General features: G+C 54.3%; 3 protein-coding genes across 9 annotated transcripts; 2 read left to right on the top strand and 1 right to left on the bottom strand.

The window, feature by feature from the left end:
* Nucleotides 1-874: 874 nt before the first annotated feature.
* LOC4346072 (ranBP2-type zinc finger protein At1g67325) lies at nt 875-6,076 on the bottom strand. 7 transcript variants are annotated; one of them, XR_010734353.1, is made up of 11 exons: nt 5,856-6,076; nt 5,589-5,634; nt 5,377-5,489; nt 4,993-5,275; nt 4,502-4,566; nt 4,230-4,281; nt 4,040-4,149; nt 3,282-3,312; nt 2,919-3,070; nt 1,302-2,750; nt 875-1,239 (listed from the first exon to the last, which is right to left on the bottom strand). XR_010734353.1 is itself a non-coding variant. In XM_015794739.3 (11 exons), the coding sequence occupies exons 1-10, from the start codon at nt 5,865-5,867 to the stop codon at nt 1,326-1,328; spliced, it is 1,044 nt and encodes a 347-aa protein (XP_015650225.1). In that variant the 5' UTR covers nt 5,868-6,076; the 3' UTR covers nt 875-1,239; nt 1,302-1,325. The 7 variants fall into 7 exon arrangements, 6 of the variants coding, with proteins under 6 accessions (XP_015650225.1, XP_066159428.1, XP_015650227.1 ...); XM_015794739.3 differs by having other exon boundaries at nt 1,302-1,502; nt 4,993-5,278; XM_066303331.1 differs by having other exon boundaries at nt 1,302-1,502.
* An 856-nt stretch (nt 6,077-6,932) lies between these two features.
* On the top strand, nt 6,933-8,719 carry LOC4346071 (uncharacterized). Its single transcript, XM_015794737.3, has 3 exons — nt 6,933-7,917; nt 7,997-8,252; nt 8,336-8,719. The coding sequence occupies exons 1-3, from the start codon at nt 6,973-6,975 to the stop codon at nt 8,464-8,466; spliced, it is 1,332 nt and encodes a 443-aa protein (XP_015650223.1). The 5' UTR covers nt 6,933-6,972; the 3' UTR covers nt 8,467-8,719.
* A 329-nt stretch (nt 8,720-9,048) lies between these two features.
* LOC4346070 (pollen receptor-like kinase 4) lies at nt 9,049-12,141 on the top strand. The gene is made up of 2 exons (XM_015794736.3): nt 9,049-10,777; nt 11,339-12,141. The coding sequence occupies exons 1-2, from the start codon at nt 9,295-9,297 to the stop codon at nt 12,007-12,009; spliced, it is 2,154 nt and encodes a 717-aa protein (XP_015650222.1). The 5' UTR covers nt 9,049-9,294; the 3' UTR covers nt 12,010-12,141.
* The last annotated feature ends 6,625 nt before the right edge of the window (nt 12,142-18,766 follow it).

Genomic DNA, 18,766 nt, shown 5'->3' with positions numbered 1-18,766 from the left:
TGTCAGTAATAAGAGGGTTCTAACGAAATTGTAGATTTATTTTTTATAATTTAATCCACTGTCATCGTAGCTAATTGAAATATATTGTTAATGTTATAACAAGTATTCCTACTTTGGCCATGAAATTTATCGTCCTTTTCTTTTGAATCTACATGCATTGACTCCTTGTTTTGGTTGTGGCATTTAGGACCTTTCTATTATGGTTGAAATGTATTTTCCTGGAGAATTTTGACTAGCCATAAGAAACATTTTTAGTGCGTGTCCATTGCACGAGTGCAACATGACGCATTGCTGCACCATGTGTATTGTTGAGCGCCGCTCCACCGCCTCCCTTTCCTGCATGACAACACCTTTGGCCTCCCTACTACTGATGTTGTTGGTTGCAAACTATTACTCCTTATAAATCAATCGGTTGGTGAAAGATGGATGTTCATACTAAACATAGTACCGCAAAATGCCATCAAATATATGTGGTTCTTAGCACATCTCATCGATCGGTGCAAGAAGCACCCAAAGATAAAAAAGCTTTACCTAAGCACCTGAATACTGATTTGCGTTGGCCGCTGAGTCCTCGTCACGAAGAACATGGCGGCATGCCGCGTAAACTTTCAGATGAACTTGATAGAGTTGAAGAGTAGCGTGGTGCATGTTCCGGCTTCCGTTTCTACGTATACTCGAAACTCGAAACCGCAAACAAATAGGCAAGAACGTTGAGATTTCCGCAGGAATATTGCAAATCTTTCATCCAGGGTTTAAAGGATGATGTTGAAACCAGAGATACCGTCTAATTTCAGTTCAACCGCAAACGGATCTCAAGATGGTTTCATTTTTGGGAGAACTACGGCTAGGCAGCAGCATGTTGGAAAGGCTGTCATGCAACTAACGGCCAAAGCATTTTGGCCCGCCCATAAGCACAACTTATATTCTACTTTCCGAAGCACATTAGAGTATTACAAAGTGCTCCAGGATACCGTCTCAACAAGGAAAAAGAAAAAGAATGAATGAACGAAAGAAAGGGGTAAAAAAACACCTTCACACTGAAAGAAAGGGAAAAAAACACCTGCACACTGGTATTATAGACTTTACTGTGGAAGAAGCAATCGACCATTCAAAAAATGACTATGCTTCCGGTGTGCACACTCCACACAGATATGGTACGGAGTAAGACTGATTTGCATTCTTACATCAAGGCTGGCCATCACACGATGTTTCCCATCTCCAACTTCCTTAGCAAGATCACTGCATGCAATACTGTCAGCTGCTCCTGATAGAAGCACATCCACATGGATCAAAGTTCTCACCTTGTTTGGAAAATGAAAAGGGTATCAGCTCTTAACACTGTTCTGCAACTCACTGAGAGCTGCCATTCGCAGGGCGTGCGAACTTGTCGGTACTCCAGCAGGGCCACCGGGAGGATCCACCTTTGTTTGCTCATTATTGTCTTGAAAGTCATGTGAAAGTTGCAGCTTTGATAAAAGCTTCACAATATTACATGACAACAACTAATTTTAATGACATCCAGTCAGTCGAGTAGTCAGAGTCGAACCAAGCATGCAATGGTACCCAGTCTACCACTCCACAATGTGATGATGCACATGGATTCATTGTTTCATCAAGGGCCCTCTCTTTGAATCAAGCACATCAGAATGGGGTAACTTGAAAATGCTAAGCTACAGATAACATGATAACATATAACAGGATTCCATGAGCTCTACGAGTCTGGCAGAAAGTAACATGCATGCCTATTTGCCGTACACATGTAAAAGCAAACAATAGGGACTTATAGAACTTCTGAGCACTGGGATAATCATAGTTTTTCAATTAATTTCTACATTGGCTGTAGGAGTCAATCCATTGACAACGATGGAAACTAAGCTAAGGTCCATGGTTCAAATGAACCTGATTAACCTCAGACAATGGTTTTATAGGTCTCCTAACCAATATACCAACATTGTGGGAGGACAGAAGGGTGTTATCCTCTTTTTACAAACATATAAAAATTTTGTGGCAGAAACCTAGATCAAGTTCATTTTTTATTTATTCCAAAGGCTGATACCGTTGATGAAATAGTGATATACTGACACAGAGGTATCAATTCCATGGTACCGAGCTAACTTGTTTCTTAGACCCAATTGCTACTTCAAACAATAGCACCAGAGAGGCTCTCCAAATCAATTTTCAGTACAAAAAGAAAATGTGGAGAGAAACTTGTGAAGAGGATGCCACGCAAACATATAGTGAGAAACTGAGAATCTACCTTCCAAGATCCTCTCGAAAATTTTTAAAACGGGTAAAAAAGATATAGGCATCAGCAAGAACCAACTTATCTGAGATACCAAACCCTTACGTTGAAACAAAGACCACAAACACAATTGACAAAACTGAGACCGCAATGAACAGTCTAATAGTACTTCATAGCACACAGGTAGCAATCTAAGACACAGATAGCTAATTGAAATTTATATCATAAATTGCCATTTTCCCAGAGTACCAGTAACCAAGACAAAGCAACCAAGCTTCAGAAGTATATGACAAATTCACAAGGGATGTTCTTAACCAAAATCTGTAGCAATAAAGAAATCCATGACTCCAGTTGCCACTCCAAAACGTTTACCATTAGGACGACGACTCAACTAAGGTCTCAAGGGGATACAGCAGCGACTACTGACACAGATAGACCCCAGACATTCAGACTGAACCTTGACGACGACGCTGGACCTTCTTGACCCTCATAACTGTTCTAGGACTCACTGTAACAGTAAGGACATGATATATCAAGCCATGCACAAGAGATGATGAAGACAAGCAAATAAACGAAACTGTTGATAGAAAACATAAGATATGCAATTTATATTGAATTGTTCTAAAGAAAGGCATGGCATATAATGATGATCATACTGGAGGTTCTAATTATGCACCTGATTGTCCTGATCAGCAGATGACTCATTAGCATTGTTTGTCTGAAATGGCTTTTCAGCCTCGCAACTTGGACGGTTACATTTTGTGCGGAATGGATAGTTTATGTTATTGCACTTCTCGCACTTCCAACTACCTTCTGGCATCTTTGGTTCTGCCATGAAATATTAGATGTAAAGATTATATAGAATTAAAAAGGACAAAGCCATTACAAGAACTAGTGCTAAGTGACACGCATAACTTATGCAATGTGGAAATAAGATGGCATTGATCTCAGAATTTTACTGGTTTCGAGGTACTAAAGGTACACTAAAAAATTTTACAAACAAGGCACCGCATGTATGCATAGTTAGTGTTAAACTTACTTGGACCTCTTGCACCATCAGGTTTGGACCCCTGCATAAGAGTTGACACACAAGCTATCAGCAAAGTAAGCATGATGGTTTAACTCTAGGAAAAACAAGAGAAGTCAAAGCATGAGGAACAATTTCAGAAGATAGATGAAAGTGAAATTACGAAGAGAACAGCTCAAACTATTTTAGAATACTTTGACACGCTACAGACTTCCCAGAACACAGTTAATATAGCAGTACTGAAAATCGCCGGTTTGTTACTGCATGTCAGCTGTGACTTGATTAATGGCTAAGGCTGAGTGGACGATGTATTGCTAAGTATAGGTTCCAGATTTGCCAAATGGAGAGAAATTTAGTACATCTTGTTTTGAGGAGAAAACAATGACAGTTCACACGAAATGGGCAACTTAATACCTTAGGTCCTGGTGCCCAAACAATGGGCAACTTAATACATGGCACAAGCAAATTGTGTTGAATTGCATGGCATGAGGTTTTAATGAACAGTTCAGACCAGTTACTATAGCATCGAATATAAACGGCTGTCACATTGCTAATCTTGTGGCAACAAGGTCAACTTTAAGCATGATTACGATGTTAGTATATTGCAGTACACCTTTTAGTAAGCAAATCAAAAATATTTATTCATTATCAGAATTTGCACATAAACTTTGACCAATTTTAGATTTATAGAAAGAAAGATATTTCATAATTTAGTAGTAGTAATACAATAGGTGGGAACTTGCACAAGTACAAGAAGTGGAGAATTGTACCTGGTTTTCAGGTCTTGGTGTATTGCACTTTCTCATGTTACAGACTGTCCGGAATGCAAAGTTAATGTTGTTGCAATTAGGGCATTTCCAATCATTATCACGCCCAGCTCCTAAAATAAAGTTCATAAGAAAAATAAACCAATGGACAACAAAATCAATGAACAGTCAAAATTCATTTGAAAATATATACCTGCAGGCTTCTTCTGGGATCCTTCCTCGGAATATGAACCAGCCCTCGCGCCCTTCATCAAAGAATTGTATAAATGAGAGTTGAAACATTTCCTATCGTGATTTATCACACTATAATATCAAAGGACACTTAAAGGAAGCCCTTCGACAGTTAGACCCACAGAGCACAGAGTGACCACTGACAACATCCCACAATAGTTTGTTATGCAAGGGAAAAACAATTGAATCATGCTAATATGCATGAGCAAATACTAATAATCCAGAAAAGTTTACCATTGGACCAGGACCAGCAGGTAAGCCCAAGCTATATCTGTCCATGGGCATCCCATACATTCCACCTATTTTGAGGACAGGAAAATGGATAAGAGAAAAAATGTGAGGAATAGTCTCACACGAGTCAGGACACATATTCACAAAGAGTTGGTAACTTTTTAATTTTTATCTCGTATGCATTTAATTCATAAACTGCAACAACCACCCAAAAAAAATATATGGTAATAACTAATTTGCCTATAAAAGTTTACATGCTAGAGCGTAGAAGAGTAAATTAGTTCCCAAAGAAACATACTTCGCATACTAGCATTTCTATCCTGTAGCTATAGAAAATAAATGTCAGGCAAAAGGATATTTCCTGTAAAATCTCATTCTGGCCACACTAAGGTTTGCATAAAAGGACATAAATGGTCTCAAAAATTTTGCCCATTGTATCTAGTAAATCAAGTACTCAGCAGTTAGTAGAGTCTATATTGTTGTAGCACCCCTACCTGGTCCCATCATGGATCCAGCAGAATATGGAGGCCCTGCCATATGCATCGGCGGCCCATAGGGGCTCCCCATTGGCAGGCGGCCACCATAGCCATATGGATATCCAGAACCCCCAGGGAACTGAGCAATACCATAACGTGGTAAAGCAGGTCCGCCATAGAGGGAGGTGCCATAAGGGGGAGCACCACCCCCGAGGTACATGGATGGCGGCGTCCCTGGGCTCATGTATCCCCCTGACATGGGGAAATGGGGCGGCGGTGTCTGCATAGGTTTCTGCATATCCTTCTGGAGAGGAGGCAACAGCACGACTAGGTAAATGCAAAAATCACGATGAGCGGAACTAATCAACCACATGAGCGCGCATCGGTGGCAATCACATGTACCGTATAGTCGGTGGGCCTGGATTGGTTGCAATTGCGCATGTTGCAGGTGGTGCGGAAGGCGAAGTTGACGTTCTGGCAGCTGGGGCAAACCCAGTCGTCCTCACGCCGCCCACCTGTGAGTCGTCATCCATACCAAAAATGAAATTCCCCTCAGATGCAGCTTAAACAGTAAAGGAAAGCCGCAGGTTAATCGCCGCGGCGAAGCGACCTACCGTCGGTGCGGGCACGCTTTCCAGCAGATTGGCTACGGTTGTCGACCTGTAAACAAACAAACACCGCAAGCGTGAGCTTTTGCGGCGAGATCCCATGGCTGATCGACAAGCAACAGGTCCAAATCCAACCTAACCTAATTCTACGCCCACCCACTCCCGCACGCACCATCCCGCGGCGACGGGGGTGGATTCCCGCGGCAGCAATCGGAGCCCCCCGACCAATCCGCGGCGACAAATAGAGCAAGGCGAGGAAAGAGACCCGTGTACCTGAGAAGACATGGTGGTGGGGGTGGCTGCTGCTGAAACCGGCGGCGGGGCAAGCGACGCGGCGACAAGGCCTGGGCTCCTTCGGAGCAGGGCGGCGCCGGCGAAGGCGGACGAAGGAGGAGGAGGAATCCGGCGGCGGAAGGGGGCGGAGCGCCGCGGTTAGGGTTTTGCTCTTTCTCTCTCGATTTTTCGGCTTTGGAAGAAAGTGGAAACTGATTTCCACTTCTCCACGACGACGCGTCCTCCGCTGTATATGCCCCCGCGAAAACAATTGGGCCCACTAGGTGGGCCCTCCACCTCACCTAGCAGAGCTGGCAATCTCTTCCGGGTTATGGCCCATCTGTAAACTCACCATGGGCTTACTAAGCCTGTTTGGAATTCGTATAAGTCTACTTTGAGTCCCTCAGAAGTGGACTTATTCTTTTGGAATTTGATCTAGGATTTCCAAAGTTCATTAATAATACTTATTCATTTTATTTTTTTACTCACAAAAAAAGAAAAGTTACCCCCTCTGATTATAAATATTTGAAGCTTAGAAGAAGATTTATCAATCGTTTAAAATTCTGCCAATCTGTATATGTGTATAAGTTTATGATATTATGACAGTACTTTTCAAGGTAAATCTATTGTTGCCACTTTTTTGTGCTTTTAAATTAGTCATTTAAAGAAATTTCGATGGTCTGAATTTTGAAATTTTGATCACAATCTCATTCCAGGAGTTAAATATTTATGACCGGAACGAGCTTTTTTTTTAAGAAAAAACAAAACAAGTTATTCAGTTCAGTATAGCTCAGCCAAGAGTGTGCATCGAGCTGAACAGGTGACAACCTTTGACAACGAAAAAGAAAAGGAAGAACATCATGGACAATGCATGCATGGCGATCAAGATCATCGAACAGTTCGTGCATATGCACGCGTAGCTAGTCGCCTTCTTCCCCTTGCCTTTTTCTGCATTCATCAGTCGTCGCCGCCCTTGTGAACGATCACGAGATCTCCTCCTCCCTCCTCTCCTTTCCCCTCATGTCGAACACTTGCACACCCCCCACACTGCTCACTCGATCACGACGACTATATATTTCGATGCATACGAATCAAACCGAATTATCCAACTGTTCCAATGGCAATGGATTCGGAGGAGGAGGAGACGTCTTCCATGTCGCCGTGGTCGTCGTCGTTGTTGTCGGCGGCGGCGTCGTCGCAGCCGCTGCTGCTGAACCCGGCGTACGCGCGGAGCAAGTCGGTGATCCACGACGAGCTGCGCAGCTTCCGGGTGTTCCTGCAGTGGTGCGCGCTGGACCACTCCTCCCGCGCCGCGCGGGCCGCGTCGTACGCGGCGTTCCTCGCGCTGGCGCTCGCCGTCCCCGCCGCCGTGTCGCTCTCGCTGCGCGCCGACGCCGGGGCGTCCCCCGTGTCCGCGTCGGCGATCACGTTCAACCGCGTCGCGCAGGCCCCGGCGACGGGGCTGGCGGCGATCTCGTTCGCCGCGCTCGCGTCCTTCTTCCGCCGCGGCGGCGGGCTCCGGCAGCTGCTGTTCCTCGACGGCGGGCTCCGCGACGACACCGCGTTCGTGCGGCGCGGGTACGCGCGGGAGCTGGACCGCGCGTTCCGCCTCCTCGCCGCGCTGCTCCTCCCGTCGCTCTGCGTCGAGGCCGCGCACAAGGCCGTATTCTTCTTCGCCACCGTACGCGTCGAGCCGCCGCTCCCCCTCCCCGGCGTCGGCGTGCCGTGGCGCGCGGTGGCGCTGGTGGCCACGGTGGCGTCGTGGGTGTACCGCACGGGCGTGTTCCTCCTGGTGTGCGTGCTGTTCCGCCTCACGTGCGAGCTCCAGATCCTCCGCTTCGAGGGGATCTACCACATGTTCGACGTCGAGGCGCGCGCCGCCGCCGCCGAGATCTTCGCCGAGCACCGCCGCATCCGCACGCAGCTTCTCGCCACCAGCCACCGCTACAGGGCATTCATCCTCTCCTGCCTCGTCACCATCACCGTCAGCCAGCTCGGCGCCCTCGTCGTCGCCCTCTCCTCCAAGGACGGCAAGAGCTTCGCCAACTCCGGCGACCTCCTGGTAACACCACACAGCCACTCCGCCGCCGCCGCAGGCGTAGCAATCACGACACGATGCTTATACCCTCGCCGTCTCGCAGGTCGGCTCGTCGGTGCAGCTCAGCGGCTTCTTCATGTGCCTCTTCGGCGCGGCGAGGATCACGCACAGAGCGCAAAGGATCGTGTCCATCGCGAGCCAGTGGCACATGAGCATGGAGGCCGTGGCGCACCACGCCAAGTCGGCGCCATTGCCGGCGGCGCCCAGCTCGTCGGCCAGCGACGTGGACGCGCCGCACCAACCGGAGCTCGGGACGACGACGACGGCGGCGTGCGCCTACAGAAGCAGACACGCCCTCGGTAACACCAGATGAACCCCCACTCGCGCCATTTTTTTTCTGAGATTTAAATTCACTCGCTCGCGCCATTTTTTGTCGTTGCAGTGACGTACCTGTGCCACAACAGCGGCGGGATCACACTGTTCGGGTTCACGCTGGACAGGGGATTGCTCCACACCATCTTCGCCTTCGAGATGACTCTCGTGCTATGGATTCTAAGCAAAGTCCTCTCTTAATTAATTATTAGCTCGTGTTAATTGTTAAAATTTCCTCACCAGTTTGCAAGAACGCAATTATGCAATGTGTCAGTAAATGTTTATGAGTGTGGTATGTTTCAGCAATTGGACGATGTACATATAATCGTCTACTCCCTCCGTTTCATATTATAGGTCGTTTGACTTCGGTCAAAATCAAATTATTTCAAATTTGATCAAGTTTGTATAGAAAAAGTAATAATATTTTTAATCCAAGATAAATATATTATGAAAATATGTTCCATTATCATTTAATTGATCTAATTTGGTGTTGTAAATATTAATATATTTATCTATAAATTTAAATTAGTTTGATTTTAACCAAAGTCAAAACGACTTATAATCTAAAACGGAGGGAGTATCATTCTGAACTTCTGGTGTATAAATGTAAAAAAAAAGATTCAGATCATGTGGTTGGATTAGTAATGTGGCAATTCTGAAATTGACAGGTTGAATTTGCTAATTGAGGTAGTAAGTCCAGGTTAGTCGTAGCTGAGAGAGAGAGATGGTTGAATTTGCTATAGTTAGGCAGCAACAGCAACGGCCACAGCCATGGCCATGGCCATGCGGCCAGCTAGCTCGACGCCCCATCTCTCTCTCTCTCTCTCTCTCTCTCTCTCTCTCTCTCTCTCTCTCTCTCTCTCTCTCTCTCTCTCTCTCCAACGCGCGCGCGCGCGGAAGAGAGCTCTCTCCTGAATCAGCTCTCTTCCCCGCGATCTCTCCTACTTTTCCTCTCCGGAGAAAGCTACGTGCGCCACCCCCACCACCCCGCCCCGCCGTCGTCGAGGCGCTGGCGCCGGCGGGCTGGACATGGCCGGAGCGCCGTGCCTCCTGCGCGTGCTAGCCGTCTCCTCCTGCCTCTGCCTCCTCGCCGACGCCGCGCGCCTCCTGGCGGCGGCGCCGGCGGAGGAAGCCGACGCGCTGCTCAAGCTCAAGGCCGGCATCGTGGACGGCGGCGGCGCGCTGGACACCTGGGCCGCCGGCACGAGCCCCTGCGATGGCGGCACCTCGGCGTGGGCCGGCGTGGTGTGCAGCAAGGGCAGCGTGCTCGGCCTGCAGCTGGAGAAGGAGGGCCTGTCCGGCGAGCTCGACCTCGCCCCGCTCAAGAGCCTCACCGGCCTCCGCACGCTCAGCTTCATGGACAACGAGTTCGCCGGCGCCATGCCCGACGTGAAGGGCCTCGGCGGGCTCCGCGCCATCTTCCTGTCCGGGAACAAGTTCTCCGGCGAGATCCCCGCCGACGCGTTCGCCGGGATGGGCTGGCTCAAGAAGGTGTCCCTGTCGCGGAACGGCTTCACCGGCGCCATCCCGGCCTCGCTCGCCGCCGTGCCGAGGCTCCTCGACCTCCAGCTCAACGACAACAAGTTCACGGGCAAGATCCCCGACTTCCCCCAGAAGGATCTCAAGGTGTTCGACGTCTCCAACAACGAGCTGGATGGGGAGATCCCGGCGAGCCTCAAATCAATCGATCCACAGATGTTCGAGGGCAACAAGAAGCTCTGCGGCGCGCCAGTCGACGCGAAATGCGAGGCGCCATCCCCAGCGGCAACGACGTCGCCGCCGGCGGCGACATCCGGCAAGATCGGGACCTCGCCGTCTCCCACGGCCGCCGCCGAGACAACCACAACGGGCACAGTGCCAGCCGAGGAGGGGACGCAGGGCGCGACGAAGCCCACCAAGGGATCGACGTCGTTCGGCGTCCTCGCCGCGTTCCTCGGCACGCTGGCCATCATCGGCTTCGCGGTGGTCGAGCTCCAGAGGCGGCGAGAGTACAACACCCAGAACTTCGGCCCTGCAGCTTCAACCAAGCCCACATTGCCATCAGCTCCCGCGTCACCAGCAACCAAGCCCACGCACGCCGCCGCCGCCGCCACCGCCGCAGCCGCCACCACCGGAGGAGGCGGCGCGCGAAGCAGCAGCGTGAGCGGGAGCACGGCGAGGGGCGGCGGCGGGAAGGCGGGGGAGCAAGGGCGGCTGACGTTCGTGCGGGACGACGACAGGGGGAGGTTCTTCGAGCTGCAGGACCTGCTGAAGGCGTCGGCGGAGGTGCTCGGCGCCGCCAACCTCGGCGTGTGCTACCGCGCTACGCTCACCGGCGGCCACTCCGTGGTGGTGAAGCGGTTCAAGGAGATGAACCGCGTGGGGAAGGAGGACTTCGAGGAGCACATGCGGCGGCTCGGCCGCCTCTCCCACCCCAACCTCCTCCCGCTCATCTCCTACTACTACCGCAAGGAGGAGAAGCTCCTCATCCACGACTACGTCCCCAACAAGAGCCTTGCTCACCTCCTCCACGGTAATCCACACACACCACATTTCTTTCTTTTTATTAGCTTCCTTGTTGGCTTATTATAATCCACACTCAAATTTAATGTTTAAATTTTAATTTTAAGCCACAATCAGAGTTCCAGGTTTCAAACTTGATTTTTAAAGTTTGTTTTGGAGTATTCCTTTTATCCTAGTTTTTTTTGGTAGATTGGATCAATGCCATTATAAATTTACCGTATTAGAAATATAACATTATTATTCGTGGAACTTGTTGCGTGCCACCAGAATTTTCTAAATTTTCAAACCATGGCATCGCCGTCAAATTTTCTGCCATGAGGATGATTCGAGTTTTAGAAAATTTCAATGCCCCCACAACATGTTTCAGAATATTAATAATATTTTTAATACGGTAAATTTGTAATGGCATGGATCAAATTTACCTATTTTTCAACCCCAACAAATGATAACTTAGGTATAATAAAAGTTTTGACTCGTAAATTATTGTTTTAAGTTGTTTCATTTACTTTTCTATAATTTTTCATCATTGAAGCTAATTTTCTTTTGGGGGGGGGGGGGTGTGGATTTGTAGGTGAGGGTCGGAGGGTGAAGAAGCTGGTGCACTGGCCGGCGAGGCTGAAGCTGGTGAAGGGGGTGGCGCGAGCGCTCCAATACCTGTACGACGAGCTGCCGATGCTGACGGTGCCGCACGGCCACCTCAAGTCGTCCAACATCCTCCTCAACGACCGCTTCGAACCGCTGCTCACCGACTACTCGCTGGTCCCGGTGATGAACCAGTCGCACTCGGCGCAGCTCATGGTGGCCTTCAAGTCGCCGGAGCGGAGGCAGTTCGGCCGCTCCTCCAAGAAGAGCGACGTCTGGTGCCTCGGCATCCTCATCCTCGAGATCCTCACCGGCCGGCCGCCGTCCTACGACCCGCCGCCGCAGCCGGAGGCGGCGACGGCGAACGGCGACCTCGTCGGAGCGGTGGCGTCGACGCCGGAGGGGGAGTGGCTGGAGAAGGTGGTGGACGCGGACATGATCAGGAAGTGGGAGGACGAGGAGAGCAAGGGGGAGATGGTGAAGCTGATCAAGATCGGGATGGCGTGCTGCGAGGCCGCCGTGGACAGCCGGTGGGAGCTCAAGACGGCGGTGGAGAGCATCGAGGAGCTCAAGGGGGGGAAGGAGGAGGACGCCAACGACGAGCACTCCTTCTACTCCTCGATCGACGGCGACGAATTCGCCAGCGTCGCCATCAACTAACTCGGAAATCAACCCACATTAGCGCGCGCATCGGTTGTAATTAAGCAGCATCAAATGATATGTTAAAAAGCTCATTATGTAAAGTATACAGAAATGATGCCTAACACACTAAATCTGAACTAGCATTCTGTACTTCATGTACGTCTTTTTCGATTTTTTTTTCGTTAGCATTTGACTCATTTCATTTCTCTTTTTTTTTTTTGCTAGTGGCACAAAGGCCAGGGCACAGTATGTTCATGTCGTGTACAATATGAGCGATTTTACGGTCCAGAAGGTCGTATATTTTAGTTTAAATTTGTTATGCCTCACTACTAATTAGGGCATCATCGGTGTATGAAATAAATCGAACCATCGCACTTAAAATTGTACCAACAAGCACACAACACTACAGGTAGCAAACCAAATCGGTACAAGGCAAAATGGAACCATGTTCTTCGTTCAAACCTGTCAAAGATAGCTTGTCGTCCCTCCTATTTTTGGCATCGTATCTTCCATATTTGGTGAACGGGGAATGCATAGTAAGCCCCACTATTACCTTCCGTTCTCTGTAATATTTTCCGATTATTCACTAGCTAGGTCTATTTCACTGAAATTAGCCCGTACCAATTGTGCATGAGTTAAGCCATTCCTCTTCTCTCTCGATACACTTGCATGGTGACGGAGCATGGGGCTCCTCACCGGGAGACCGCGCAGGCCCCCCTTTGCCGGTTCGGCCGGGGGCGCTAAGTGAGGTTCTTCACCCTCGATCTGTGGAATGTACGCGAGAGAGAAAATGCACGAGACACGGGCGATGTAGACAGGTTCGGGCCGCTGAGAAGCGTAATACCCTACTCCTGTGTTCTGGTGGATCTGTGTGTGAAGGGGTTACAGAGAACTGGAAAGCAAGAGAGTACAGGCTCTAGAACCCCTCTTTCTCTTTCTCTCCTCTATCAGCTCAGGTATTCTCTAAGTTCTCCTCCTCCCGGATCCCGGATCCCGGATCCCTTTCTTCGGTGGGTAAGGTCCTCCTTTTATATCTCAAGGGGATACCACATGCACCACTTCTACCTCCCCTTCTTTTGGGTGAGGATTTACAATGGCTGCTCCGAATGACCCTCCGATGGGATGGGTCATACCTACCTCCACTTCGCCGGAAGCAAATACAACATGGGAGCACGGTTTGTCTGCCGATGACGTGACCGGCGTCAGACCAGTCACAGACCGGTCATTCTTGTCCACCACGCGTCAGTTTAGCATGCCGCACATCTGTCCTTCTTCATACAATGACTTCCTTGCAATGGTTGCGATGAAGCCTGGCATGAATCTGGCCGGGACTGACGTGCCAACTCCAGGAGTTACCACGCCGGCTCCGGCTAGGGACGAGTGCCTGGAGGCTCTCATCATTCCGACGGGACGGGGCGAGACGAGTGTCAGGCCGCCTGTTGCCACCTAACCCGCGATCTGACCGGTCTGTGACCGGTCACATACTGCGACCGGTCACGGACCGGATAAGCGAGCGCGCTGCGCTTGTATTAAATGCGGCGTGGCGCGCTCGTCCAACCCGCAATAAGTGCGGTTAGGTGAGCGCCGCTGTGCTCACCTAACCCACACACGTGGCGCCAACACCATAGGGGGTCGGGGCGCCCCAGCCCTCGGGGCTGAGACGGGAGCGGCCCGACCCCTCGGGGAGACAGAGGGAGGGGTGGCCACGTCACCCTCGGGCCCGACCCCCCCGAGGGGGTCAGGCCACGTGGGTGAGCGCGGCTGCCCAAGCCTCTAGTCACGATACTCCCGGTCCCATGTCACCGACAGTAGCCCCCGGCGTTATGCCAGGGCGATCGCCCCCCTCGAGGGAAGCGCTCGGGCGTGACGCCACTCCTTGGTGACAGGTGGGGCCGGTCTCTACTGGCGGGCAGAAAGCCAGCGATCGCAAATCGTGCGCATCGGTAAGGGAAAACCGACTGACAATAATGAGCGGTCTCTTCGCGACCGCTACATTAGTCGAGCAGCGTGCGAATCGTGCTGATTCGTTTCGCCTGGAGACATGATGATGGCGCTTCGGTCGGCGAGTGTAGTTAACGCGTGCTCGATCTGTCCCATCTCGACTGCCACGGCCGCACATCCGCCTCGTGCGCCGCAAACGGGCGAGTGGGATTAGTGGAGGCGTGGGCGCGAGAAACGAGGGGGCGAGATAGTGGGCGCGGGAAACGAGGAGCCGGGCATAGCGTTGGCAAGGGTATAAAGGCGCCGAGGAAGAGATTTGTTTCCTTCCTCTCGCCACTATTCCCCTTGCTTTCGCCGCTTGCGCTCTAACTCTTCATTTCCTGTGCCCTACCCTTGCCGCTCTCGCTCGCTCTCAAGCTTTTTCCTCCGCCGGCGTCATGGCACGGGGCTCCGCACTGCTCGACGGAAGCATGCTGCCGCCTTCTCGCATCGTGAGCGAGAGGCAGGCCGGGCTGCTGCGCCGATTCATGCCGGAATCTGCCACCGGCCGGGAGGTGGTCGAGCTGGGCGAGGGACGCCCGGCGCCACACTACCCGGGGCGGTCCGTCTTCTTTCTCTCTTTCGCAATGGCAGGGCTGGTCCCGCCATTCTCTTCTTTCTTCATGGATGTTATGGAGTTTTATAATCTCCAGATGGCGCACCTCACCCCCAACGTGGTAATGATGTTGGCCATCTTCGCGCACCTGTGCGAGATGTTTATCGGGGTGCGCCCATCTCTTCGGCTGTTCCGGTGGTTCTTCACCGCACAGCCGGTGTCGCCGCCGTCGGTAGTCGGTGGCTGCTACTTCCAGCCGCGGGGGCCGGTGCTGAGCCGCTACATTCCCTGCGTCCTCCGCAAGAAGTGGGACGACTGGAAGAGCGACTGGTTCTACACCCCCTCGCCGACGAAGCGCGCCTCCGACTTCCGAGCCAGCCCCTGGCGCAGGCCTCCAGCTGGCGGGCGCCGGTAGATCTGGGAGACGGCTACGACGTCGTTCTTGACCGCCTGGCGGGTCTGCGATCCCAGGGGCTCAGAGGGGCCATGGTGTACGGCGACTACCTTCGTCGCCGGATCGCGCCGCTCCAGCGGCGTGCCCGGGGCGCCTGGGAGTACACCGGGTCCGAGGATTACATGAGGACCCACCAGGGGGGCAGATGGGACTGGGCCCCTGAGGACTTCAAGATGGTGGTCCAACGGGTGTTGAATCTCAGCTCCGTGGAGGCATCCCTCATCCCCCAAGGAGTCCTCCCCCTCTGCAGCGATCCAGATCGCGCCAACATCCTGACCATCATGCAGGCGGTCGGGGCGTCGGAGGAGCGGGCTCCTCGAGGCCACGATGGCGCGGGTGGGAGCCGCAGGGGGGAACAATCTACCCCGGGAGGGGGTCGTGCTTCTGGGCCCCGCGACGGGGGCCCGAGGGGCAGCCGCCCTGCCGACGCCCGGGGGAAGAGGAAGCAGGAGGGTACCCCTTCCCCATCTCCTCCCCGAGGGGGCGGGGCGGTGCGTGCCAGCAGCAGGCGCCCGGAGAGTGCCGTGCCGACGCCGCGGCCCGAGGGGGAGCGAAAGAAGAAGCGGCTCCGCAAGATGGGGGAGACCGAAACATGCCGGGGAAACCTCATCTCACCCCCAAGGTGGTCGTTTAGCCGACCTCCCCGCAGGTTCGTCCCCGCGCCCACCGCGGCCGTACTCATTCTCCTATCTCCCAAGGCGAGTTTTCACTTACCCGTTTCTTTTTGTCTTCTGGTTTTTCTTCTGCTTCAGCGAGATCCCGTCGCGCCCCCCTCGCCATTCCAAGTCCGGCCGATCTGAGGCCGAGGAGGCGGCGACCGCGGAGGCCCGGAGGCGGGAAGCTGACCGGCGAGAAGCCGCAGACCGTCTCCGGGAAGCCGAGGAAGCTGCCCAGGAGGCCGTCCCGGTTCGCCAGGCTGAGGAAGTCGCTCGGGAGGAGGCCAGACTCCGCCGGGCCGAGGAGTCCGTCCGGGAGGTGGAGGCGGCACGCGCACACCAGGCGGTCTGCCAATCCCCCGACCCGACTCCGCCCGAGGCGACGGCGACTTCCGAGGCCACCCACGACGAGGCCGCGGGCGCACCGCTCGGGTCCGACCCCTCGGACGACGTTCGGAACGAGCCAACTTCGGGGGACGCCCCCGAGTCCGGCACGTCGATCGGCGGGCCGAGCCGCGCGGCGCCCACACCGAGGCGGCTCTCTCCTCTGCCTTCTGCTGCCCTACCGAGCGCGGAGCCCCTCCTGCAGGCCTTAGCCGCCGCGAACACCACGGTGTTGGACGGGTTAAGCGCCCAGATGGAGGTCCTGCAGGCGGAGCGGGTGGAGCTCGACGCGGCGTGGGCACGCGTCGAAGAGGGGCGACGCTCGGTGGAGGCCATGGTGGAGGCGGGCCGCAAGGCACACCGCCGGCACGCCTCAGAGCTCGAGGCCCGTCGGAGGGAGCTGGCGGAGATCGCCAGGGAGGTGGAGGAGGAGCGGGAGACTGCCCTCATCGCCACCGCCGTGCTCGACGAGGTGCGGGACGACCTCCGTCTCCAATACGGGAGCCGGGCGGTGGAGCTAGAGAAGAAGCTCGACGCCGCCCGGGGAGTCCTTGACGCCGCCGCTGCCCGGGAACGGCGGGCGGCGGAGAACGAGGCGGCGTCCCGGCGGCGCGAAGAGGCCCTTGAAGCTCGCTCCACGGCGCTGGAAGAGCGTGCCCGCGCAAAGGAGAGGGACCTGGCGGACCGCGAGGCCGCCCTCGCCATCTGGGAGGCCACACTGGCGGCGCACGAGGCCGCCTGCGCCGAAGAGGAGTCCGCACTCTGCCTCTGCGAGGATACGCTCACCGAGCGGGAGCGAGCTCTCGAGGAGGCCGAGGCCGCGGCGCAGCGGCTGGCGGACAACCTGTTCTTCCGCGAGGCAGCGCAGGAGGAGCAGGCGCGCCGCAATCTGGAAGGCGCCCGCGCCGAGAGGGCCGCACTGGCTCGGCGGGCCGCTGAGCTCGAGGCGCGGGCTAAGGAGCTGGACGCGAGAGCGCGCAGCGGTGGGGCGGCCGCGGGCGACAGCGACTTAGCCGCCCGCCTCGCAGCTGCCGAACACACCATCGCCGAGCTGCAGGGCGCGCTGGACTCGTCCGCCGGGGAGGTCGAGGCCCTCCGCTTGGCGGGCGAGGTAGGGCCCGGCATGCTTCGGGACGCCGTCTCCCGTTTAGACCACGCCGGGCGGCAGGCGGGCCTCTGGGGCGAGCGGACCGCGAAGTACGCCGCCAACCAGGGGGGCCTCGCCCAGCGCCTCTCAGAGATGGCTGGGACCCTCCAGCGGCTCCTCGAGGAGCTCGAGAAGACGATCAAGTCATCCTCGAGAGACCTCGCCCGGGGGGCAGTGGAGCTCGTACTGGCAAGCTACCAGGCCAGGGACCCCGACTTCTCCCCGTGGGCAGCGCTGGACGAGTTCCCTCCCGGAACCGAGGACGGCGCGCGCGCGCAGGTCCGGGACGCCGCCGACTACATCGTCCACAGCTTCGAGGGTACGGCCCCTCGGCTCGCGTTCGCCCTCGACTCCGACGAGGAGGGCGGTGACGGTGGTGCGGATGACAGCGACGACGAGGCTGGCGACCCGGGTGCGTCGAAGTGAGCCCCTAGGGCCCCCGCCAATCTTAATAGCTTTTTCCTTTTTCTTCTGAGGCCTTCGGGCTCCCTTCTTGTATAGACTAATTTAATCTGCAATCAAATAAAGATGAAATTTCTGTGTCAATTCTATTTGTTGCGTGTATGAGACGAGGATGGTCTGTGCCGCGGTCCTTCTGCATCTTGGCTTGAACAAGGGCTCGTGCCCAGGTCCCAGCCTCAAATGGCGCGGGTCGGGGCTAGTGCCTGGGAAGATCCACGTGTCGAGACTGGCCAGGCCGGGAACGTGGTGACCGAGGGTTATGGGTGACCCGATTGTGGGCCTTTGCCGATTCCCCCCCGGAGTTCACCACGCCCCGGGGCACGGCTCGGTTCTGGGCCCCTTTTGGCGATTTTAGCCGGCCCGGGCCACCGAGGGCAGGATCGAGCACGAGCGTGCTAATTCAAGCCAAGATTCTTCAAAAGGAAACAATGGCACAGACACATTCCTTAGGAAATCGAAAATGCTTTTATTGAAATATGGAAGAGAAAAAAGGTAAGTATATATGCATGTGGTAGCCCCCGGCCAACCCTGCACGTCCGGGGGAGTGCGGGGTTGGCCCGAGCCCGAGACCTGACACCCGACTCCGACTAGGGGTAGAAGCGTCGAAGGTGTTCGATGTTCCACGGGTTAGGCAGCTCTGTGCCGTCGCCCGTGGCCAGCCGAACGGAGCCCGGCCGGGGGACGCCGATCACTCGATACGGACCCTCCCACATTGGTGAGAGCTTGCTCAGTCCAGCACGCGTTTGGACGCGGCGTAGGACGAGGTCGTCGATGCAGAGTGATCGGGCCCGGACGTGGCGCTGATGGTAGCGCCGCAGGCTCTGCTGGTAGCGCGCGGCTCGGAGGGCCGCGCGCCGCCTTCGCTCCTCCAAGTAGTCGAGGTCGTCTCTGCGAAGCTGATCTTGATCAGTCTCGCAATACATGGTGGCCCGAGGGGACCTTAGGGTGAGCTCAGATGGGAGGACCGCCTCCGCGCCGTAGACGAGGAAGAAAGGCGTTTCCCCGGTTGCTCGGCTTGGCGTGGTTCGGTTCGCCCAGAGCACCGCTGGCAGCTCCTCGATCCACGAGTCGCCGTGCTTCTTGAGGATGTTGAAGGTCTTGGTTTTGAGGCCCTTGAGGATTTCCGCGTTGGCGCG

The sequence above is a fragment of the Oryza sativa genome, chromosome 8 (genome assembly GCF_034140825.1).
Source record: "Oryza sativa Japonica Group chromosome 8, ASM3414082v1".
Classification (NCBI taxonomy): domain Eukaryota; kingdom Viridiplantae; phylum Streptophyta; class Magnoliopsida; order Poales; family Poaceae; genus Oryza; species Oryza sativa.
This window is presented reverse-complemented; position numbering and strand designations above follow the sequence as displayed.